Source organism: Fusarium redolens, assembly GCF_020744475.1.
Source record: "Fusarium redolens strain MPI-CAGE-AT-0023 chromosome Unknown BKA55scaffold_14, whole genome shotgun sequence".
NCBI lineage: Eukaryota > Fungi > Ascomycota > Sordariomycetes > Hypocreales > Nectriaceae > Fusarium > Fusarium redolens.
In genome coordinates this window covers 536,594-557,805 of record NW_025763677.1, presented here as the reverse complement: position 1 = coordinate 557,805, position 21,212 = coordinate 536,594, and the positions used below count along the sequence as shown (strand labels likewise).

Genomic DNA, 21,212 nt, shown 5'->3' with positions numbered 1-21,212 from the left:
CATTGTCTTCTTCCCTAAACCACCACCTTGCCGCGTTCTCTCCTTTTCTGCGCCTGGAGACCTTTGGCGATCGACCTAGGGTTGGGGTTAGGGTTAACATATCAAAAGACAGGCGATGGAGCACGCAGCTTTACGTCTAGCCCTGATAGAATGTGTTCAACAATCATTCATAAAAGGCCAAATTTGAGGTGACAGCAGAAGCCCAGGATTTAATTAGTATAGTTCAGTCTTTTCTCCAGGCATCCCCACCCAGGAAGGCTTTAACGTTGTGGTCCTTGTGAGAGAAAAGTAGAGACGGTATGTATCCCCTGTCTAAGTTTTTACAAGGAGAGTGATACGACGAAGGAAAGTAATGACGCATTAAAATATCTATTCTTTAGAGAAATTACCAATCTCTAGAGCACCATTACACCTCACATACTAACGAAGGCGGTGGCTCAAGTCCTGCATATGGGTAGGGCTTCTCCGGGCTTGGCCCTATTCAATGCGAATTAACGGGGTGATCTGAAGGAGAAAGTGGCCGCAATGGATGTAAAGAATATGGCTTAAATGCGTCTGATAGATGGTGTATTTAGGTCTCAGCTACCAAATACTACAAGTTATGCCTTGTTGGACAAGTCTGTGGTGCCCGCAGAAATGGTGCAATATGGCATCTCCCCAACACGTCAATGTTGAGGCATTACACTTGTCAGGACTTCGGATCAGGTGTCGCTGATGAATGCCAGAAGACTAAATAGTATATCCGTATTAACGCGGCATCCCTCACCCGGTTGAAGTGACCTGCGAAAGCCATGCCATAGCCAGGTGGCCACGTCTCCCTGGTTCATACCTCTGAAGTTCTGCTGTGCGATGAGAATATATGCCTCGGAGCAAAGCATTGTGAGCTCGCCGTAAGGGTTTTCTTGATGGTAGGGTTCCATCACTGGCTGGAACACGTATTCAGGCATTAGGAGAGGGGTCTCCTGACTCGGAACGAGGGCCATTCCATTTGTTGGGTTGACGGTCGGTTGTGAAACCGATGAGGATTCATTGGAGCAACAGGGTGTCATTGGGGTCATGATAGAGTCCTGTATGACTGTTGCGGGTAGCAAACTTCTAGCATCTGCAACGGCCTGGTTTGGGGCAGATTCAGTTACCAGCAGAGACTCGGGTATGAATTCAGATGACTGAGCCGTGAGGATAAGCGCCTGAGAGCCTCTAGTGGGTGGAGAGATGAGGGCGTTGACTTCCGATCCAGATTGGTCATCGGAAACCATTGGCTCGGCGGAAGCCGGGGCGGGCAGTTCCCAAGCGCCAAGATCTTCTGTGTCAGAGAGCGAACCGTATGCCTGAACCGCTTCGCCATGAGTGTTGGTGAGAGGTAGCGGCGATGTGTCATGCTGACTTTGAGATTGTTGCGGCTGCAGCGTACGATAATCCGCCTCATTTTGGTCATGCGACTGGTGGCAGCATCGAGCCAACGCCGCTTGAAGAGTTTCCACCTGATCTCTGAGGGTCGAAATAGTCTGTTCTGCTTCGCCGAGCTTTTGTTCCAGCGTTGCGATATGGTCTTTCCGACGAGCACGATGCCGACGCTGATTCCTGCGAACCCGCTCCAGCGTGTGCTGGGCTGAAACCCGTTTGGTCCTGCGTCGTGGCGTCGAAGGTGATCCCGGAGCCATGGTGAGTCGATATCATCGATATGTCACCGATGGCATCCAAGCTTCAGCCTGTTCCATTTATCTCTGGTCTAAAATGGTGACACATCGATATCGCGTTTTAGTCAGCATTTACCCCCGTCCTTCTCGGCTAATGGCTACAAACGACCTATAATTGGACGCCACTTCTTAACACTCTGACCGGAATACGTAATTGTATCAGACCATTGTGTGCGGCAAGTGTTGCCAATGCCGAAAAGGTGGATGAAGATGTCTCCAATACACGAGGCTGGATGGAAGCGCAAGTCGAACCGCCCCTCTAGGGCGAGCCTCCAGTCAGTCTCTCCGATCAGATGATTATGCCGATATTTTGATTGTCCAGGATACCACTTGAATGTTTTAAATGATGACATATCGACGCGCTCGCAAGGACTATATATGTACGTGTACATTCGCGAACGGGGTAGGTCCATCATCCCACCACGACGCATTTATTTACCAGTCAAGCCTGGTCTTTTTTATCATAAACTTACATTTGATACTCTCAATGGAGCCTAAGGAGATCTACGACCAAGTTAATAAGCGGTACGGCTCAATCGCCAAGAGCAGCACCGGCCATTATGAGCAAACAGTCGCGAAAGCCTTTGGATACACAGAAGAAGAGCTCGCTGGCGTTCCCGAGGGTGCGAATCTGGGATTGAGCTGCGGCAACCCAATTGCACTTGCAAGGCTGAGAGAGGTGTGTATGCCCATCCCTGCGCCGTGTCGTTTCGCTGACAGTCAAAAGGCCGAAACCGTCATTGATCTTGGGTCTGGCGCTGGCTTCGATGTGTTTGCGGCTGCAAAGAGAGTTGGCCCTAAAGGCAAGGCCGTCGGAGTTGACATGAACAAGGTCCGCAAGCTCTTGCCTTCCGGATAGAGTCTAATACAGCGTGATAGAATATGATCGACAAGGCGAATGCCAACAAAGCTCACACCAACGCCTTAAACGTCCAGTTTATCGAGAGCGTCATCACGTCCATCGCGCTACCCGACAACACTGCTGACTGCATCATTAGCAATTGCGTCATCAACCTTATCCCCGCAGAGGACAAACAGCTTGCATTTAATGAGATGTTCCGACTACTCAAGCCCGGTGGACGAGTTGCCATCAGTGACATACTCGCGCGCAAAGAGTTTACCGAGGATATTAAGAAGAACATTGCTCTATATGTTGGGTGCATTGCGGGAGCTAGCGAGGTCAGCGAGTATGATGCGTTTCTCAAGAATGCAGGCTTTAACGGTAAGCCGAATTGTCCCACTGAGGTATAATGGAGACTAATTGGTCTTTGCCAGATGTTCTCATCGTGGACAGCAAGAATGACTTGAATGTGTACCTTACCGCCACCGAGACCAAACCATCGTGTTGTGGATCAGACGCCGTTAAAGAAGGAAAGGAGGTATCGCCTTGTTGCAGTGTAGAGGCGAGAGAGAGTTGCTGCAAGCCGGAGAAAAAGGAGTCATGCTGCGGAACTAACTCGTCGGCGTGTACTTGCCAGAACCAGACAAGTTCAATGGCCAGTGAAGCCAGGACACTCGCTACTCAATTGGGGATCACAGACTTGAACGAATGGGCAGGTAAGGACACTGGACGCTTAGCCTCCCAGAGATCGCCAACTAACCCTTCCCAGGCTCCTTCCAGGTGTATGCTGTCAAGCCGGCGGCGAACTGAGAGCGCCGTTGAAATCGGTTGACGCCGCCGATTGGAGGTTAAAATTTTCCCAAACACAGGTCAGAATGGTTTGCTAAACAAGCTTCAGACGCATAAGCAGAGGTTAGATATACACATCCGGTCGCATTACCGGGCTGGTAGACTGTTATAACCTGATAGGATTCTACATACCACCCAACGTGCTGAACATGAACAGCATGTTACTTGGTTCCTTCAATTCGAGATATACTAAAAAACTTCTCGCTTAGGAAGCACTATATACTGGTAGTTCCTATTTAGTATCCAAGTTAGAGACCATATAGTGCATCTTCTATGCTAACTTACATCTCCTTAACTAAGAATTACGGCCCGTCCCAAGCAATGCAGAGATGCATCTTCCTGTACTAGAACCAAATTAGTTTCTGTCATGCGCCGCGTATGAACAACCTGAAGGGGAACCTCGCAGTCAATCTTTTCGGCGTATGCACCATTAATACGTATCCGAAGCGGAATCGAATAAAATCTAGCGACTAATTTGCTGCAAAAAGTCGGCTGCAATCTCTGTACCGAGCTGATAGGGATACGAATCAATGTGACCCATATACCCCTCTCGCTTCCGCTCTCTAAGGGAATCTCTGCCAGGGAAGACGCGGAGGAGGTCCTGAACACTTCATTGCTAGAAGCCGAGCGTTCAGTCTTGATTGAAGTGTTACCGTTGAAGTGGGATAAGGAATCGGGTTGGCGTGCCGCCCTGTTCTCGACTTGATCATCCGGGGGCAGCGACGTCCACTTGAGGTTTTGGTATTTTGGTTCGCCAACCTTTAGCACGTCGTCATGCAATCGTAAAAGACCGTCGTCGGTTAGTAACGTCTGTTTGGGGACACAAGAGAGGCTGTTCGTGGAGTAGTACGTCTTTGCACGAAGCGCCGACGAAACAGTGAAAGAGAAATCGTGCAAAAGATGGAACGAAGGGGAAGCAGCGTTAAAAAAATATGCGAAGGACAATGTCTGTAGTAACGTTGACGTTCTCAGAACTGTAAACAAGAGCGTCCGGTTCTTTGGCAACCACTGTTAGAGTTCCGAGACGACGTCCAAACAGATACCTCCGTAGCTGCCGTTCGACTCTTGTGATGAATTCTCCAGGGAAGCTTGAGATATGAGTTGGTGGTTGCACTTCCGTATATGGCAGGAAATCAATGTCCTTTTTTGCCTCAGCGGTGACTGGATTGCCGACTCCTAATCCATCAGATGTTCGAAAAGTGACAATGGCCCGCAAGAGGTATGTGACGGTAGCTACCGGTCTCGGGACCAGTTCAAATATATCAAAATAGGAATTTTGGCGATTGAATGATGGAGGAAGGCGTTGACAAAGTATCGGCAGCTCCTCGTTACCGCTTGCTTCTGGCATAATGAACTGAAAAGGAAAGCTATAGGTGCGCCGAGGACCTAGAGCTTCAACGTTATGGACTGGATATCCAATATCTAAGAACTGCCTTCGGTCACTCGACTATGCCGGGAAAAAGGGTATGGGCAAACCAACAGTCCAAGTAGACCGAGACCCAGTGTGATCGCGGATACTCGGATCCGTGGGGATTATAAATACCCGTTTGCAGGCCTATGGTTTTGTCAAACATAGTACAGATGAGGATAACATCCGCTGAACGCACCTATGAAGCGGATCTCCATTCGAGTAATAGAGAGCGCCGGCTTGGAGGTAAGCAGGATCTGTCCTTCCAGCGAGTCGCCTGGCCGAAGCGGCCCGGCCTCTGTCCGACGTACACCGCACTCAAAAGCCTCGATGTCCAACTTAACGTCTTCAGGGTCTCTCAAATTGCGTGTCATCGTACAAAGCATATGCGGTCATGGAGCAAGGAGGAGGTTCTCTCGGAGGTGGTAGAGAACTTCGGGGTTTGGGGCACGTTTTGCTGTCAGTAGTCACTGGATAATTGTGGACACCCGCATTCCTCCAGCCTCGTAGTAGGGCGGTCGATTGATATCTCCAATATCCCCGACCAAGATACCAGGGAGTCTGGGGATGGAGCGAGGAAGCCTGAGAGAAGGCCGAAAATAGCGACACGGGTCAGTCGCCGTTGCTGTGCCGCCAAAGAAATCAAGTCGGGATTCTGAGAAAGCCCTAGTTACAGATTTGGTAAGTTTTCGGTTTGTCACCATTGCGTGGTCATATCTGCACTCCACTTTTTTACCGTAGTCTTTGTGTTGGATGCAATCCTCCGCTTTTTGTCGAAAGAAGCCATTGAGGGGATGAAGCTTCGGTAAGTGCATCCCCTGTCGCAGGAAGGGATCTGCTGCCAAGACTCGGCAAATGCTGGGGTCTACATCGGTTCGCGTCAAGTTGTCTTCCTGCCCAAGAAGTATAAAAGGCTAGCGTGTCCTCACCAGCGAAAATAAGTGGTCATAAGCAGACAGATCTAATAGATGCCGCTTCTTAAGATTTGCTAAATATGAACCGCTTGGAGACTACATTCCCTGAGGATGTTCTTAACCCTCTTGATGGAGGGTATGGCTGGATTATTGTGGGCTCGTGCTTTATCCTGAATGCCTTCACTTGGGGTGTGATAGCAGTAAGTGCTCTTGACTCCTGAATTTCATTTTCTGTAACTAATGCTCTAGTCTTTCGGCATGTACCTAATAGAATATATATCCTCCGAAAAGATTGCGAATGCTAAGCGGATAGAATATAGACTTATCGGCGGGCTGAACTTCAGTTATGCCATGCTCCTTGCTCCTCTAGTTACCCACCTTGCCAGTAGGTTCCGTTTATAAGTTATTATGCTTTCTGGATGCTTCTTACAATATATTAGCTATGTAGCTGCTTCCTTCGCCTCTAGAACATGGCATCTTTACCTTACTTAAGGGGCTCTGGTTGGCAGCAGGATCGGTTTTATTATTATACCTAGCACGGCAGTTCTATCTTAGTGGTTTTCTAAACGGCGTAGCATTGCCAATAATATCAGCTCTGCTGGCTCTGGCATCGGAGGAGCCGCCTTTACTTGGGGAGCAGCCGCAATAATCTAGCATTAAGGGTTGGGCTAGGCACTCCGCATAACAGGCCTCATTACTCTCGCAGCTATCATACCAGCAACTCTCTTACTTTAAGACAGGAACTCTTAAATCCAGCTAAACTAGCGTGCAGTTAACATCGCCCTCCTTCATTCCAAGGCGATTATCTTCCTTTTGATGTAGGCTTTCATCAGCATATTCAGGTATATTGTCTTGCTATTTTCGCTATCGGAGTTTGCTCTCGCCATAGGGCTATCCTATAAACAGGCCACCGATGTCGTCGGTTTCCTGAACGTGGGGACTGCTGTCAGATGTCCCCTTATTGGCCTTGCAAGCGATCGTTTCTCTAGCATTGCTACCGCCAGCGTGCTTACGCTTCTCTGTGGTCTCATTTGTTTTGCCTTATGGTTACTGGCTAAGTCCTTTGGACTGACATTATGCTTTTCCATTCTTTATGGGGCAATCTTAGGGGTATTCTAGATAGTAAGTATCTCCTTTTTTGTCCAACCTCACTCGGAACATTTAGAGCGAAGGGCTTCGCTGACATTCCACAGACTATTGGCCCCTTATCGGCAGAAGTCGCGGGTCTCAGAAATCTTCAATCGATGCTCTCCCTCGCTTGGGCTGCAACAATCCTCCCTACTGTATATAAGTAATAAGCTTTGCGACTGTAACGCAAACATAATGCAGACCATTGACCTTGACTTTTCAGCTGCCGAAGTCATAGCTTTACTATTGCAGGATTTGCCAGGCCCAAGAACCTATCTCTACCCCCAAATCTTCGCAGGTATATCGTATATTATTGCTAGCGGATTCCTAGCAGCGTTGTGGAGAAACTTGCGGAAAAGTAACTCTGCATCTCTAATACGCAGTCCATCTGTTGATGTGAGTAGTGGAGAATTACGGGAAAACTACCGGAGAAGTCTGGCGGCATAGGGTGTGCTGGTAAGGCAGTAATATCCGAACATTAGGTGACTGCTAAGCTAGTACATTGCTTAGGTAACTCTTTGGCTTACATGCCTTTTATGCCCAGCTGGCCATTATCACCCCTCAGTTTTGCTAGCACTTGTTGATGTGTGAGAGGTTCAGGCTGCATATCCCGAGGAGACGGGTACCCGTTATACAGCCGCATCCCCGGCTTATATGAATAGCCAGTTAAGACGGGGTCTCATGGTCAAGAACATTGGCAGTTGGTTCCTCATCGTACATACCCAATTTATGTGAATTATAGATGGAATGTGAAGTAATAACAGTCCTGTCTGTTGGAAATTATAAGCTAATGTCTTCTCTGTGCTAGCGAATGGTCACTATTATGCCCCAATATTTATTGGTGGCAAATGAGGAGGACAAATGCAACCCGCAACCCAATCCTCTCCGAGTAATATTATACCTCCGGAATGATTATAGAGCTCTAGTGGGGATATTGTAAGATTATTAATAAGGAACGGGCGTGGCAAGTTCCCATGAAAAGGCTTACAAACTTAACAGAGATAGCAGCAAGCATTGGCTAAAGCTAGTCAATCAGAGTTCTTCCTTAATCATTGCGGAAATTTTCCCCACCATAAGCTGATGGGGGGCTGATGAACAGCTAAGCCGAGTTTCGTCTCATAATACCACTACCAAGCGCATCAAATCCCCGCGTATCATCACCGTTAATCTGAGCTCGAATCAAATCCCCCAAGCGATCACGCAACTCTGGCGTAAGTTTTCCATCAGTAACAGCTAGACCGCCTAGGAAATTGCTGAGCATGTTCATGAGAGGCTTGAGCGATGCTTTGAGGCTGAGTTTGAGACCTAGAGTCTCGACGAGGTCGTTGACTATGTCGAGGAGTAGTTTGACCAGTTCTTCGACTAGATTGAGGACATTGGCGCGTTGATCGCTGGTTAGTTTGAGGTTCTTTGTGGTGGAGAGTCTGGTTAGTGCGCCTGAGACGGCGGCGCGGATTTGGATGATTTCTTTGAGGGCGTCGGTGGTGCCTTTATTGCGTGTCTCTGTCCCGGCTTGGACACGAAGAAGCGTTCCATCTAAAGCTGTTAGTCGAGCCATTCCCAGATTTTCATTTTCATGCCGTAGATTGTTGGAGGCATACTAATCCTATCACCCCGAGCAGCGATCTGAGCAACAAGGCTATCCAAGGAATCAACAAGATCCTGGCCGTTCTTGAAGCCCGTTGACGAAGACTTGAGCAGTCTCTTTGAATGGGTCGTCTTGGGCTTCTTTCCAGGCTTGGTCTTCTTGACCGACGCCTTGGCAGAGGGCTTCTTCGATGTCTTTTTCTTAGGCGTAACCTTTGACCGTTTGACTTTTACATTCGTGGTGGCGGTTTGTCCCGCCTTGCGCTCAGCGCTCAGCGCGTCGAGGTCGACTTTGACACTAGGAAGGCCATCGTAGGGAATAGTATCGACAAGATGAGATGATTTCTTGGTAAGGGATTTTTCGGTAGCTGGTGCAGCGAAAGAGCTGGTCACGAGAGCTACAGCGGCGATCAAGAAGACTTTCATGGTGATGAATTTGTGAGCAGAATATTTGAATTAACCATGTGAACTGGGGGGGGGGGGGGGGGGGGGGGGGGGCATCTTGGCCCGGCGACTTGCAGACATTTATAAATTCCTTCCATGCCAGGGACCCAGAATAGAGTTGGGATTTGCCTCATGCGACAGTTGAAGTTATCGTCATCCTTGTCGATCTTCTGATCAGTCAACCATCATATCATGAAATGACATGGCTTTCATGCTGAGCCAACGATCAAAGCTGGGCCGCTGACGTGAATTGCGTTCTTTCATGGCTATTAACTATAAGTCTGAAAGTTTACATTTCAGGACTGGTATGAAGTTACCGCGTAGAGTAACTGTGGCTTGCCGATCATACCAAAAGCCCCAACGCATCATAGATAGAAGGGGCCATCGACAGATCCGGACAATTTGTGGTCGGTAATAAGTGCGTCAGTTCTTGGGGTCCCTGGTAGATCTGCGAATCACATTCTCAGGGTGACTGTTCCAGGCCAGGCACAATCGTGGTGCCTTGGACCCTTCAGCTTTGTTCAAGCGAATAACGTCATCCAAGGTCGGATTTGTGAACGAATTTTTACATGATCAACCAGTATCTACATATGCAACCTTCGGAACTACCGTAATTGAATAAGTGACGCTCCATATAAACGTCTGATCTCATTCCAGTTTCCTAACCGCACCCAAATCTGGTGAGCATGAAGTATCTTAATGAAATGCGAAAAGGACGTTTCACCATGAACCGCTCAGCAAAACCGGTAAAAGCGAATTTACAACTCTTCTAGCAATAATAGAATAATACGCAAGTTCGTTTCATGTCACGTCATAACATAAATATATTTATTTAAATGTTAAGAAAACATCTACAAGATGAATAAGGTCCAGTAGGTGCAGGGTAAGACAAATACCAGCAGGGATGCTCCACCAACCCCACCACTGCGGAGAAAAAGGACACGTCTCCACAACACCAAAGCAAAAAGCAGACATCGCGAGGACGTGCACGGCGCAAAAGAAAGGGTCTGGCCGGGGATTGAACCCGGGACCTCTCGCAAGCTATGCTATAGGGTTTTCCCTAAGCGAGAATCATACCACTAGACCACCAGACCGGTCAAGTTCCGAAGAACTTTCTGTGGAATCGCTGGTCTCGAGCTCCAAGATTGTGCCCTATGAACCCGATGCGAAGTGACTGCCTTGATCCATATAGTTGTTGCAGTTCATTCTTCGCACGACAGCGATTTATGGTCACTTGGAAGAGAGCTGTAATGATTCCGCTCGGCAATGGCTTATACGGGCGTCGAGTCCAGCAGCACCGTTGCAGCAGGCGAGATTCCATGATTACCTTTCTCCCGCGATCACTGAGGAACTAATTGAATCAGCATGGCTGCGTCTACTTAGAGTGGCTAATGGCGAGACGAACGATGCATTTCATAAGGAAGTAAGTAAGACAGGAATTTGTATGAAGTGCTTCCCGACGGTATGATGGTCTGAAGGAAACATTGTAGAGAGACATAGAAAGCGAATTGCTGGACCGGTGCTCTGTAAGGGTGTTATTGAGAGAAAATTGTCGCAACTTCATATAGGTGGCCGATTCTTTACCAGCCTTACTGATATTACAGAGCGACTGCATTTATATCTTGGTAACCCTGGATATCTTGCTGGTATCATACAATACCGCTAATAACAGACACCGAGCTTGACTGGCCAAGCCATCAGATCACAACCCGACGCCAGCATCTCTCAGGTCCCTCTGTGATGGTGGCATGGCCCTTAGCTATATTACTTAGTGCTGGCCTTTAGAACACAATTGTGCTTTCGAGCGCAGTGGACTTATCGAGGAGTGGAATGCCGAAAAGGATAGGCATCGAACATCAGCAGGAAGGCGGGTCTGGAGTACGCAGGGCATAGCATTTGAGGAGTCCATGGAGTGTGAAGAAGTGTATAAAACTCGTTTAATCTAGAGATTCGAGCAGTGCACTGTCTAAAATGTCGGAGGGGCCAAGGTCTTAACACCGCGATGGTGATACATGCAACAAGGTACCATCGACTGATGAATTGGAAAAAGAAGAAGAAGAAAGGAACTCAACTGTGTCAAAAACCCATAATATCACTCAGGGTATTTCTTATGTCTGAAAATGACTCTTGAAGGTAATAGCAACTTCCATAAAGCCATTTTGGCAAGGCAGAAAGATCCTGGTGAGCCAACGAGCAGTCTTTCCAATCTCACACAAAGCCACCGAAGAGCAGCTTACCTTGCTAACCGACCTTCAACTAGCGTACGAGTTGCACGGATAGAGCTCCCGGGTAAGATGTCGGGAGTGGATATGAAGACCTGGTGAGTGACAGAAACGACCCCCATTCTTGAAACATGTGACATACGCATACCACTAAGCGTTTAAGCATATTGACCCAGACGTTTGTAGCTGTCAACTCTATGGTGGTTGATCTTTGTGTAACGTTTACTAGTCATTATCGTTTGCAAGCAGTGAGATAAAAGGGGTAGACTATAGCACACAGTATTTGTTGTAACTAAATAATAAGATAAGCAAACTATGGAGGATATGAACCTTGATCTGGAGATATCAAATATGCAAGCATTTGTCTATGGGCCGGTATCATAACAAACACCGAGATCCACATTACCCCGGATTTTATCATCCATCATCACTGTTACAATCCAGCCAAGGACTTAAACCAAATACCAAGCCGGATAGCGATCCTTCGCTATCAAATCTACCTTATCTTGACAATTATTACCAGGTCCATCATCACCTGGACAGTAGATCATGGCAGAAATTACCCATTTCAGATATCCACGGTTACCCATCTCCGCAGCATCGCTCCGACAAAACAAGCCCCCAATCACTCCCTTGTGGCAAATCGCACGAATCACAGTATCAGAACTTCCAATACTCACACGCGGCTGGAACTCTGTACTGCGGGGGCTCGACCTCACCTTCAGAAAAAAACTAACCTCAAAACGGTAATTTTAGTCTGATATTTCTTCTTCACCACCAAATTTTGTGGAGTTCTCATAGTTTATACTAAGATTCGAGATCGGAGTGGCATAATGCCGGTCTGGAACACTGCTTGCGGGCGCAAAGAATCTGGGGTATTACGTTTTGAGTTGACACTGGTCGAAAACAGGGGCGATATCGATGATGCGCCTGTGGTTTCTCGGAAAACTACCTATCAAGCGTTGGATCGGCGTCATACTACAACCGATAAAAAGGACCTAGCACTGCATCGTGTGTTTAACCGTTTGCTTGTTAATGTGAAGGGGGCGTTTCCCCGCAACCTTGGGTTCCCGACTAGCTGAGACTCTCAGCATATACAAGTCGAGCACCTCGCTCTTCATCCTCCAGAATTGCCATGTTTTAGTGAATAGCTTTATCAAAAACATCACAATGACAAACCATACACATAATTCCCAAGGCGAGGGCCACCTTCGGCCTCGCCTATCAAAGATCACCATGGTAGCCATGACCTTTGCCATTCTCAAGTGTGTTTTTCCCAATCTCTCTCCAAACCATTTTCTGATGTGAAGTATAGTACTTGGATCTGTCTAGCGGGAAGTCTATCTATTGTTCTTCCTTCTGGTGGATCTGTTGCGTTCTTGTATGGTTTCATCTTTTGTGTCTTGTGTAATTTTGCGCTGGCGGCCAGTTTGGGTGAGTTGGCGGCGATTTGGCCGACTGCTGGTGGGCAGTATCATTTCCAGTGGGCATTGACTTCTGAGAAGTGGAGGAAGGTCATGGTGAGTTCTTTGGTATGTGATTGTTGGGAGAGTATTGACGATAGCAGAGTTTTGCAGTTGGCTACATCAATATCTTTGGGTGGCTAACTCTCGTGACAACCGAGGGTTTCTTCGCAGGTTTGTGCTTCTGCGAGATTGAAAGGACTAAAATTGACATTTGCAGCACAATTCATCTCGGCAGCCTGTGTAGTAGCGTCTAACGGAAACTACGTCGTGGCAGCGTGGAAGACCTACCTCATATTCATGGCAGTCCTCACCTTTGGCACTCTCTCCATGACCTTCGGTAACCGAATCCTGGGTGCCTGGAACAATCTCGCTCGTAAGCTATTCAAATTCCCTGCCCGCAAGCTCCAGCTAACTTTGCAGTGTATTGGTCCATTCTTAGTGTTTTCGTTGCCAGCGTCGTCCTCCTCTCGACATCCGACAAAACCGACCCCGAATTCGTCTTTGCGACCTATGCGAACGAAACAGGCTGGGATGACGGAATTGCGTGGATCTTGGGTCTTCTGCAGTCAGCGCTGTCACTCATTGGATACGATGCTGTGCTGCATATGACGGAGGAGATGCCAACACCTTCTCGGGACGCTCCGTTGGCGATGGTATATGCTGTTGGTGTCGGAGGAACAACGTAAGTCAAGCGCTTTCTCGGAGATATATGAGCTAATCAAGGGACAGTGGTACAATCTTCATTCTCGTCATGCTTTTCTGCCTCACCGACCTCTCTGGCATCGTCGCAACATCAACAGGCATGCCCATCGTCGAGCTAATCCTCCAAGCAACCGGCAGCCGCGCCGGCACCACATTCCTCACCCTCATGCTAGCAATTTGCTTCATCCACGGAACCAACGGCTCCATCACCAGCGCCTCTCGACTCTTATACGCCATGGCTCGTGATAAAGGAACTCTGTACCACGAGTACTTTAGCCATATCCATCCCAGATGGGAAGTACCTATCAGGACTATTGTTTTGACTTGGGTATTTAATGCGATCTTTGGACTGTTATACTTGGGACCGACGGTTGCGTTCAATGCGTTCATTTCATCGTGTACAATCTTGTTGAATATGTCGTATGCTATTCCGGTTGCGACACTTATTATCCGCGGGAGGGACACTTTGACGCAGTTTCAGAGTGCAGATACGCCTTGGAGATTTGGAAAGGTTCGGGGGTTGATCATCAACTACGTTGCTGTTCTTTACGTCTTCATCACATCGATCGTAAGTCAGACTCTCCGCCAACATTGCAAAGCTAACGGTCGTCTAGTTCTTCTGCTTCCCGCCTGTACTACCAGTCGATGCCAGCTTGATGAGTATGTATCCCCCCTCTTCTTCTCTGTCGAGTACACGCTGATAACAGACTCAGACTACGTCTCGGCCGTCATTGGCATCTTTGCCATCTTCCTGACGGGATACTGGATTCTATACGGAAAGAAGACATTTCAGGGCCCGGTAAGTTTCATGTTATCCTCCTTGAGCATATTGCTGATGACTGTGACAGGAGCTCGATGTCATTCTTGGAGAAAGGCCGGAACTTGCCGAAGCCACGGATGAGTTGGCGATGGAAGAAAAGAAGGTCGAGAGTCCGACGGAGTGATGTTTTGTACGATACCTTAATTTTTATATAGCTTGCATATAATGAATTCAATGCCCATTTAATGTTAAGACACCCAGCTGTTCTCCAGTCTTGATCGGCAACATATGCATCTTGTGCCGAGTTGGTGACTGATCTGTTGAGTTGGGTTAGCGGAAGCGCAGTATCTTTCATTGGCTCCCCAAATTCCAGGTCTCTTAGCGGATCCCTCCGCCTCACTGCTCCATTTGCTTATCGCCACTGACTAACAAGTCCAGTAACAAATTGTTATCCATCACTTTCTCCTCCTCGGAAGAGTATCGGAGCGAAGGACATCGCAACCGTTACTCAAAATGACTGTGATAACTGAAGATATCATACCGTAGTCTCACTGATCAACTACCGAGCCATTCATTGTCTGTAATGCACACAACTCCCGCTAAACCTCTCGGCCTTGCGGAGTTGCAAATCCGTCTCCAACAAATCACAGCCTAGCTTACCAATTCCGCGGCTCCCGCTAAAACCAATCTGATCACCCGCGCCCTCTAACTTCTGCGGGGAAGCCCAGTTCATTTCACTTCAATTCTTATCCTTGACTTTATCAATCGCCTGAGCACGTTTTCTCAACTCACTCAGCCCCATAAACTTGCTCACATTCTGTTTAAGCTTACATAAACTCAGCATGGAGGAGGCGGAATCAAGTGCTAGGTCCATTGGGAAACGGAAGCTGCCCGTTAGATCGAGATCCGGATGCTTGACGTGCAGGACCAAACACGTAAGTCAATCCCCGCGATACTGAGGACCGTGACTGATAAGGAATAGCTGAAATGTGATGAAGCAAAACCAGAATGCCAGGTTTGTGTATCGCGAGGTGTTCAGTGTGGAGGTTATCAGCGCGGTTTGAGGTGGTCTACCAAACATGAAAAACCAGCTGAACTCACTGAGCATAAATTCCGAACATCGCCAAAGCAAACCTGCGGAACCAAAAAGCGTCGCGGTAGACCGCCAAAACGACAACTCGACACTGCATCTACGGCGTCATTCACCACCGCTGGTTCAGTATACAGCTCCAACGACGCGAATCAGGGAGTTTTTGGTGAATTTATGCTGAATACACAGCCTTTGGAAGACCAGCAAGATGTTCAGCTTTTGGAATCGCAAACAAGTCCAACAGATGACTTTATATCTCAGTTTCCGCTCGATCTTCCTGTTGAAGGCCTTCCATTGCCAGAGTTTGAATGGACGCCTGACGCGCTGGATCTAACGGCACCGACATTTCAGGACTTTTCTGATACAAGCACCGACCTCGCTCTGTTCCCCGTTCAGCAGAACTTCTCAACGCTCTTCGTACCCCCTCCAATAACAGATCTCTCAACTCAACTCGTCGAATACTGGTTTCGCGATATTTGCTCGCTCTGGTCGCAGTATGACTCACCGACAAATTCGAATCGCATGCTAGCAACAACTTTATGGTCAACTTCGGAAGCTGTATCGACCAGTTTGCAGAGCATGTCATCGGCATATCTCTCATCCAAGATGCCGCATATGAAGAAGACTTCTATCGCTATGATGAAAAATGCTACTGATGTTATCGAGGCGGAACTACGCGTTGTCAAATCGTCACCGAATCTCGACACCGTGCCTATGGGTCTTATCTACGGGTTGTTTTGTATAGGGACGAGTATTTGTTGGTTGAACGCGACACAGCTGGGTATACCATTTCTCAGAGAGGCAAAGGCTCTTCTTCATCGGATAAACAAACAGAAGCGGCGCCTCTCGGAAGAAGAGAGAAAGCTTCTGAACATTTTCAACAAGAGCTGGACATATTGTGAGTTGTTGCTCTCTGTTGTGTCAGATACAAATCCATACATCACATACGAAGCCGAAGAAGTCGAGGATATCAGCGCAGACGAATATCCAACAGCCATGCCCACCGAACCAGTCGTCGATGACATGCCGCATCCCTGGACCGGTGTTTCGAACACAGTATCGCGACTTCTGACGCAGACTTTGAGGCTCTGTCGAAATTATCGATATCATGTTAAGCATCCCGGACCTTTTGCGACGCGCGATCACGCGACTGCACTGAATATGATCGAAGAGGCCAAAACGTTGGAAGAGAAACTTTTGGGTCTTGATTTCGAATCTGCACCTGCAAATACTGAGACGGGAGATCAGAAAACGCCATGTCGCCATCTCGTTAACGTCGCTGAGGCGTATCGTCTCGCTGGTTTAATCCATATCTACCAAACCTTCCCTGAATTGGTTCTGCTGAGATTACCCGATAATCTCTCCGGTCCAGCAGATGCACATATCCCATGGGAAGAATGCATCACACCGCTAAGTCTTCGTCTGACAAAGTTAATCGAGCAACTCCCTGCGGACTCAGGTAGTAAAATGACCCAACCCCTCCTTTGCATCACCGCCAGCACCGGTCTACGCTTCGAACCCTCCGATACAACCTCAAGCCCCGAAAGCCAAGTCCCTCTCGCGACACCAACGCCTTTCGATCTCGGTAGCACAGAACATTGCGGTTTATCAGATTACATCGGACAACTCATCCAAGCAGACGAAGACATTGAGCGATTATCAACATCCACTGCCAGCGAGTCACGTCTCAAGATTGTTGAGGCGAGATGTTTTATCGTTGGGAGGCTTGATGCGTTGGAAGCGCTATTGCCGCCGAGACCGATTGTTGTGGCGAAGACGCTGGTGCAGACGATTTGGAATGAGTATGATAAGGAGAAACAAGGGGCTGCGACTGTGCATTGGATTGATGTTATGGAGGAGAATAATCTACGATCTTTGTTTGGATAGTGATACCCAGAATGAGAGCTCGAAATTGACTGTCAAACTTACCCTTGTTATGGTTTCCGTACCGGGTAAGGGGCGAATTCTGCGCCTGGGTTCACATGAGGACCAGTTTGTAGGGCTACATATAGACTAAGACTAGACTGGATTGGGCACCATGGTCCCGGTAACGGATATTATCTTGTCACTTGCGAGAGAAAACGCCTTGAAACTGAAGTCTCTATATTAACTCATGTTTCTATATACCTTCGGCTAGATACAAGCCCGAAAGTCCGAGATTATATACATCGAAAGTAACATCCCCAGCGATTCCAGAGGTCATCAATACCTCTTCAAGCCACCTAGATAGTTCCAAAGCCAGCACTAGCAGCAAGACCAGTGACGGAAGAAACAGGCTTAGCCTCAGCACCCTTTCCACCGAAAGAGCTGAAGAAGCTAGAATCAGTGCCGGAGAGGGAACCAGAGTTATCGTACTGGTTAACCTCGCAAACGTGGCCAACATCGCTGGAGCAAGCAGCGTTGGCGGAAGCATCAGGGCTAGCGAAGATGGCGCCGGTGGATCCCTCCTCGATAGCGGCCTTGACGTCCTGGAAGAGGTTGCCCTCCGCGAGAATCTTGGCTTCGTCGCTGGTCTCGAAGGCGTGGCCGGAGTTGTCGGACCAGTAGTTGTTGACGGCGTGGAGGACGGTGTTTCCGGCGACTTTGGGGGCGCGGCCAGAGGTTTTGGTGATGTAGTTGTTCTTCATGGTGATCATCTGGGAGGTGTTAGTGTGAGTTGATAGGCTGCGATGGTTGGAGACTTACGTCGCTGGAACCGGTGAAGTACATGGACCAGTACTGGTGTCCGTCACAAGTAGCAGACCACTTGCTCTCGCCGTTGATGTGGTTGTTGGTGATAGACACTCGGTTATCGGCGTTGGTGCCAAGGACGATGTGCTGTCGGCCAATGTTGGAGGTTGTAACGTGATCGATCCAAACAAGATCAGCTCCATCAAGGGTAATAGCATCTCCTCCCCAAACATACTGAGGGTTCAGTTCAGTAATATGGATGTTCTGAATAATAATGTTCTTGGTCCCCTTGATATAAAGACCCTTGCCCTTAATAACACCATTTGCACCAACACCAACAATCGACTTATCCGAGTTGACGATAATCGGGTTCAAACCCGCCTTATCATACGTAACATCGACCTTTGGCGCATCAGCCTGATAGTTGTTACACCAATCATCCTTGTTGATAGCCTGCTGACAGCCCGAGCCCGTACCCCAAGGAGCACAGCCCTGCTCAGACGCAGTTCCCTCGGTACCGGTGAAGTCGAACTCCTGGTCGAGGAAGATGACGCGAGTGGTAGAGTCGCCAAGCATAGAGACCAGCTCATCGTTTGACTTGGGGTATGCGCCCTCGGCACTACCGCCGCCTGTTGCTTCGGAGGCGAAACCCTCAGGGGTGCCGGTTACGCCGGCGGCGGAAACGTTGGAGACCAGCGCGGCCATGGCCACAGAGAGAAGGGAGAGAGACTTCATGACGAAAAAAAGAATGTGGTGGAATAAACAAGAAACGAACGAATGAATAGCAGAAAATGGAATAGAGAGGCACAGTTAGTGGAGGGTCATTGACATATTTATCTCGACCAACCTTTCTTTCGCAGCCTTTACCGTAAGCGGCGAAGAATATCTCCTCCTAGAATTCTTCCAGAATTATGGTCCTGTTTTGTTAACTTGAAACTTCAGAGGCCATATCGCGACCCAGTTGCTGACAACCCCGACCACGCCAAGAGTAGTTACAGATCATTATTGGCGGATTTTAATCATCGCTGCTTATTCCGTGGAACGTCGGCAATATTTTGGGATGTGAAACTTGATGACATGGTTGAGCTTGGGATTAAAGGGTTAGTGGTTTTGTGGGGAGCTTGTTTCAATGATTTGAGTTGAAACGGAGGGATCAAGCTTCTTTAGCTTGACGCCAAGTCTTGCAAGAAGTGGCAAAGATCGAGTCGTAAAAATAGCTGAGAGTGCTGAGCTAGAGCTTACGAAAAGCCTTGACTTGAGCCTCATGTCATTTCAATTCATAACCTTCTATTAAACTTCGCAGTCCCGTCAATTTAGCAGTAAGGATCAAGGGTCGATCGACGTGGAGCCGCGAGCAATGGGCCTGTAACCGGCCATCAGCACGGCCACTTGTTTACGCAGCACGGGTTAATGTTATGCTTATCCCGGAGGTGAAAGACGATGAAACCTGGTTCAACGAAGGCTATCGGTTTCACATAAGAAGAGGCAATCAGCCCACGACTCTCGATATTTTATATCAGTGACTTCAATGAGTCGTGCGCCAAGGATACACAGGCTGAGCAGCTTGTCACTGAAGACTACTACTCTTTGCGAGGATTCTCCAGGCAATTGACGTTGATGCGATTCCTCTGGATACCAGAATCAACACCGAAATTAATACGGGTATGGATGAACAGCAATAGGAGATCGGCTTAGGAATTAACCCGGATATAACTTTTCTTAAGCCTCAAAAACATTGGTGCAAAAAAGATGATGCTGCCATCTAATCTATCGGATGGTAATTATGATCAGCGTAGTGGATACACATTACGAAGTCCGGGATGTGGGCTCTCCCAGGATCTGATTAAAGTGAAGCTGGCGGTAAGCTAAATGACTAGACCTTGACTACCCGGCTTGCTACCCGATAAGGGCGGTGATAAAGGGAAGAAGAGGTCAAACGTTTTACATTCTATATTTGCCTGGTGTCCGGAGTCAATCCCTTTAGCCGGAAATCCGCCAATGCATTCATGCCCAAAAGCTAGATGCAGTATGTCTCTACACCGAAAGAAGTCAAAGCCATTGGATCCTGTTGGTCCCGACGATAAGACGTGATGCTTTGCTCTTATCCAGACGTGCAGTACGCTTTCTTCTCTTGTCCAACCCATCGGGTTTTTCTGTGAAACCTGCCGCTGTGAAGACTCGTCTCTCTCCACTCAACATGTTTACAACCATGCATGTGATCAAGAAGATTGTTACACTGCTTCCTCGATTCCGATCTCTGTCTCTAGGGCCACGTCGTGTAACGAGCTCACATTCCGAACTGTCCAGACCGTCTCGGCGACGTCCGTCCAAGCCACAACAGGGAACACAGGACTTGAAATCTGCAGTGTTCATGTCTCGGCCTAGAAAAGTACGTGGCCAGTCTTCTCCAGAAGCCGCCTCTTGTACACATACGATCTCTGCTCAGAAAATGAAATTTCACCAGCCCAAGTATTTCAGACAAGACCGCGCTTCACAGACACATAACCCCATCCTACAGACTCATCCCATCGTTAGCTACAATGACAATCCTCCAGCACACGGCAAGTACAGCAGCAGCGTGGTGCACGCCATTTACGCTGCCATTCTACGATATTCTGATCCTTCGTATCTCTGTTCCTTTCATCTGGCGTTGCTCTGCACAAAACAATCTTCGTCCCTTATTCTCTAACAACTTCTCAAAGAGACATGTCGACATTGGTGTTGGAACTGGGTACTTCCCAAGAAGAGCAATCAAGGATGTTGGTCGCGATCCAAAGGATCAGCATCTGACGTTGGTCGACTTGAGTGAACATTCTCTTGCAACAGCGAGACAGCGTGTTCTATCAAAGTATCCCGAAGTACACGTTGACTGTGTTCACGCTGACGCTGCACAACCGCTTCCCGAGTCTCTCCAAGGCCAGAAATTCACATCCGCTTCTCTTTTTCTCGTCATGCATCACATGCCGCAGCCAACAGCTAGCAAAGCAAATGCCATCACCAATGCCAAAAGTCTTCTTACGCAAGACGGTGTTTTGGTTGGGTGCACGGTATTGGGAAAGCAATGGGAAAAAACTGATAACGGATACAAGGTGAAGAGTGAGAAACCACTCGGAAGAGCAGCTGCTTTCATGCTTGGGTTTTACAATAAGAGAGGTATTTTTGACAATTGGCAGGATGATCCGAATGTTTTGGTGGAGGCTCTGAAGGCTGGGTTTGAGGAGGTTGAGACGAGTGTTGTGGCCATGATGTTTGTGTTTAGGGCCTCGAAGCCGCGTCGCGGGGATCAAAATGCTAGTAGAGGCCAGTGAGTGATGGGTTCTACCAATTTGGGGCAGCTGTCCTAGTGTCCGACATTGAGTACGTTATGAAATTGTCTTTCTTGTTCTGCATAATCACATGCCAAAAGAATTAGTTGTACGCTCTCGACTTGCTGC

General features: G+C 48.1%; 9 protein-coding genes and 1 non-coding gene across 10 annotated transcripts; 5 read left to right on the top strand and 5 right to left on the bottom strand.

Moving 5' to 3' along the window:
- Positions 1–313: 313 nt before the first annotated feature.
- BKA55DRAFT_678439 (uncharacterized protein) lies at positions 314–1,738 on the bottom strand. Its single transcript, XM_046198138.1, has one exon. It carries the CDS (start codon positions 1,659–1,661, stop codon positions 702–704), a length of 960 nt encoding a protein of 319 aa, XP_046045860.1. The 5' UTR covers positions 1,662–1,738; the 3' UTR covers positions 314–701.
- Positions 1,739–1,846: 108 nt separating this feature from the next.
- Positions 1,847–3,694, top strand: BKA55DRAFT_576957 (SAM-dependent methyltransferase UbiE/COQ5 family protein). The gene is made up of 6 exons (XM_046193542.1): positions 1,847–2,077; positions 2,160–2,376; positions 2,425–2,529; positions 2,577–2,919; positions 2,973–3,254; positions 3,308–3,694. Exons 2-6 carry the CDS (start codon positions 2,185–2,187, stop codon positions 3,346–3,348), a joined length of 963 nt encoding a protein of 320 aa, XP_046045859.1. The 5' UTR covers positions 1,847–2,077; positions 2,160–2,184; the 3' UTR covers positions 3,349–3,694.
- A 615-nt stretch (positions 3,695–4,309) lies between these two features.
- On the bottom strand, positions 4,310–4,735 carry BKA55DRAFT_542661 (uncharacterized protein; the record flags this gene model as incomplete). The annotated part of the gene is made up of 1 exon (XM_046190508.1): positions 4,310–4,735. The coding sequence occupies one exon, from the start codon at positions 4,733–4,735 to the stop codon at positions 4,310–4,312; it is 426 nt and encodes a 141-aa protein (XP_046045858.1).
- An 823-nt stretch (positions 4,736–5,558) lies between these two features.
- Positions 5,559–7,191, top strand: BKA55DRAFT_706525 (uncharacterized protein). Its single transcript, XM_046200695.1, has 5 exons — positions 5,559–5,600; positions 5,779–5,909; positions 5,959–6,819; positions 6,882–6,992; positions 7,039–7,191. The coding sequence occupies exons 2-3, from the start codon at positions 5,790–5,792 to the stop codon at positions 6,109–6,111; spliced, it is 273 nt and encodes a 90-aa protein (XP_046045857.1). The 5' UTR covers positions 5,559–5,600; positions 5,779–5,789; the 3' UTR covers positions 6,112–6,819; positions 6,882–6,992; positions 7,039–7,191.
- A 745-nt stretch (positions 7,192–7,936) lies between these two features.
- Positions 7,937–8,850, bottom strand: BKA55DRAFT_596685 (uncharacterized protein; the record flags this gene model as incomplete). Its single annotated transcript, XM_046195977.1, has 2 exons — positions 7,937–8,373; positions 8,439–8,850. The coding sequence occupies 2 exons, from the start codon at positions 8,848–8,850 to the stop codon at positions 7,937–7,939; spliced, it is 849 nt and encodes a 282-aa protein (XP_046045856.1).
- A 1,021-nt stretch (positions 8,851–9,871) lies between these two features.
- On the bottom strand, positions 9,872–9,962 carry BKA55DRAFT_t223. Its single transcript has one exon. It is a non-coding gene; the product is annotated as a tRNA-Pro (tRNA).
- A 2,145-nt stretch (positions 9,963–12,107) lies between these two features.
- On the top strand, positions 12,108–14,259 carry BKA55DRAFT_576950 (amino acid/polyamine transporter I). The gene is made up of 9 exons (XM_046193541.1): positions 12,108–12,355; positions 12,406–12,610; positions 12,658–12,727; positions 12,774–12,929; positions 12,977–13,238; positions 13,286–13,826; positions 13,873–13,918; positions 13,972–14,057; positions 14,107–14,259. Exons 1-9 carry the CDS (start codon positions 12,261–12,263, stop codon positions 14,200–14,202), a joined length of 1,557 nt encoding a protein of 518 aa, XP_046045855.1. The 5' UTR covers positions 12,108–12,260; the 3' UTR covers positions 14,203–14,259.
- Positions 14,260–14,741: 482 nt separating this feature from the next.
- Positions 14,742–17,400, top strand: BKA55DRAFT_621139 (fungal-specific transcription factor domain-containing protein). The gene is made up of 2 exons (XM_046196772.1): positions 14,742–14,953; positions 15,001–17,400. Exons 1-2 carry the CDS (start codon positions 14,861–14,863, stop codon positions 16,993–16,995), a joined length of 2,088 nt encoding a protein of 695 aa, XP_046045854.1. The 5' UTR covers positions 14,742–14,860; the 3' UTR covers positions 16,996–17,400.
- BKA55DRAFT_706521 (pectin lyase fold/virulence factor) lies at positions 17,112–18,513 on the bottom strand (the record flags this gene model as incomplete). The annotated part of the gene is made up of 2 exons (XM_046200694.1): positions 17,112–17,744; positions 17,794–18,513. The coding sequence occupies 2 exons, from the start codon at positions 18,511–18,513 to the stop codon at positions 17,331–17,333; spliced, it is 1,134 nt and encodes a 377-aa protein (XP_046045853.1). The 3' UTR covers positions 17,112–17,330.
- Positions 18,514–20,318: 1,805 nt separating this feature from the next.
- Positions 20,319–21,086, top strand: BKA55DRAFT_693602 (S-adenosyl-L-methionine-dependent methyltransferase; the record flags this gene model as incomplete). The annotated part of the gene is made up of 1 exon (XM_046199938.1): positions 20,319–21,086. One exon carries the CDS (start codon positions 20,319–20,321, stop codon positions 21,084–21,086), a length of 768 nt encoding a protein of 255 aa, XP_046045852.1.
- Positions 21,087–21,212: the final 126 nt, after the last annotated feature.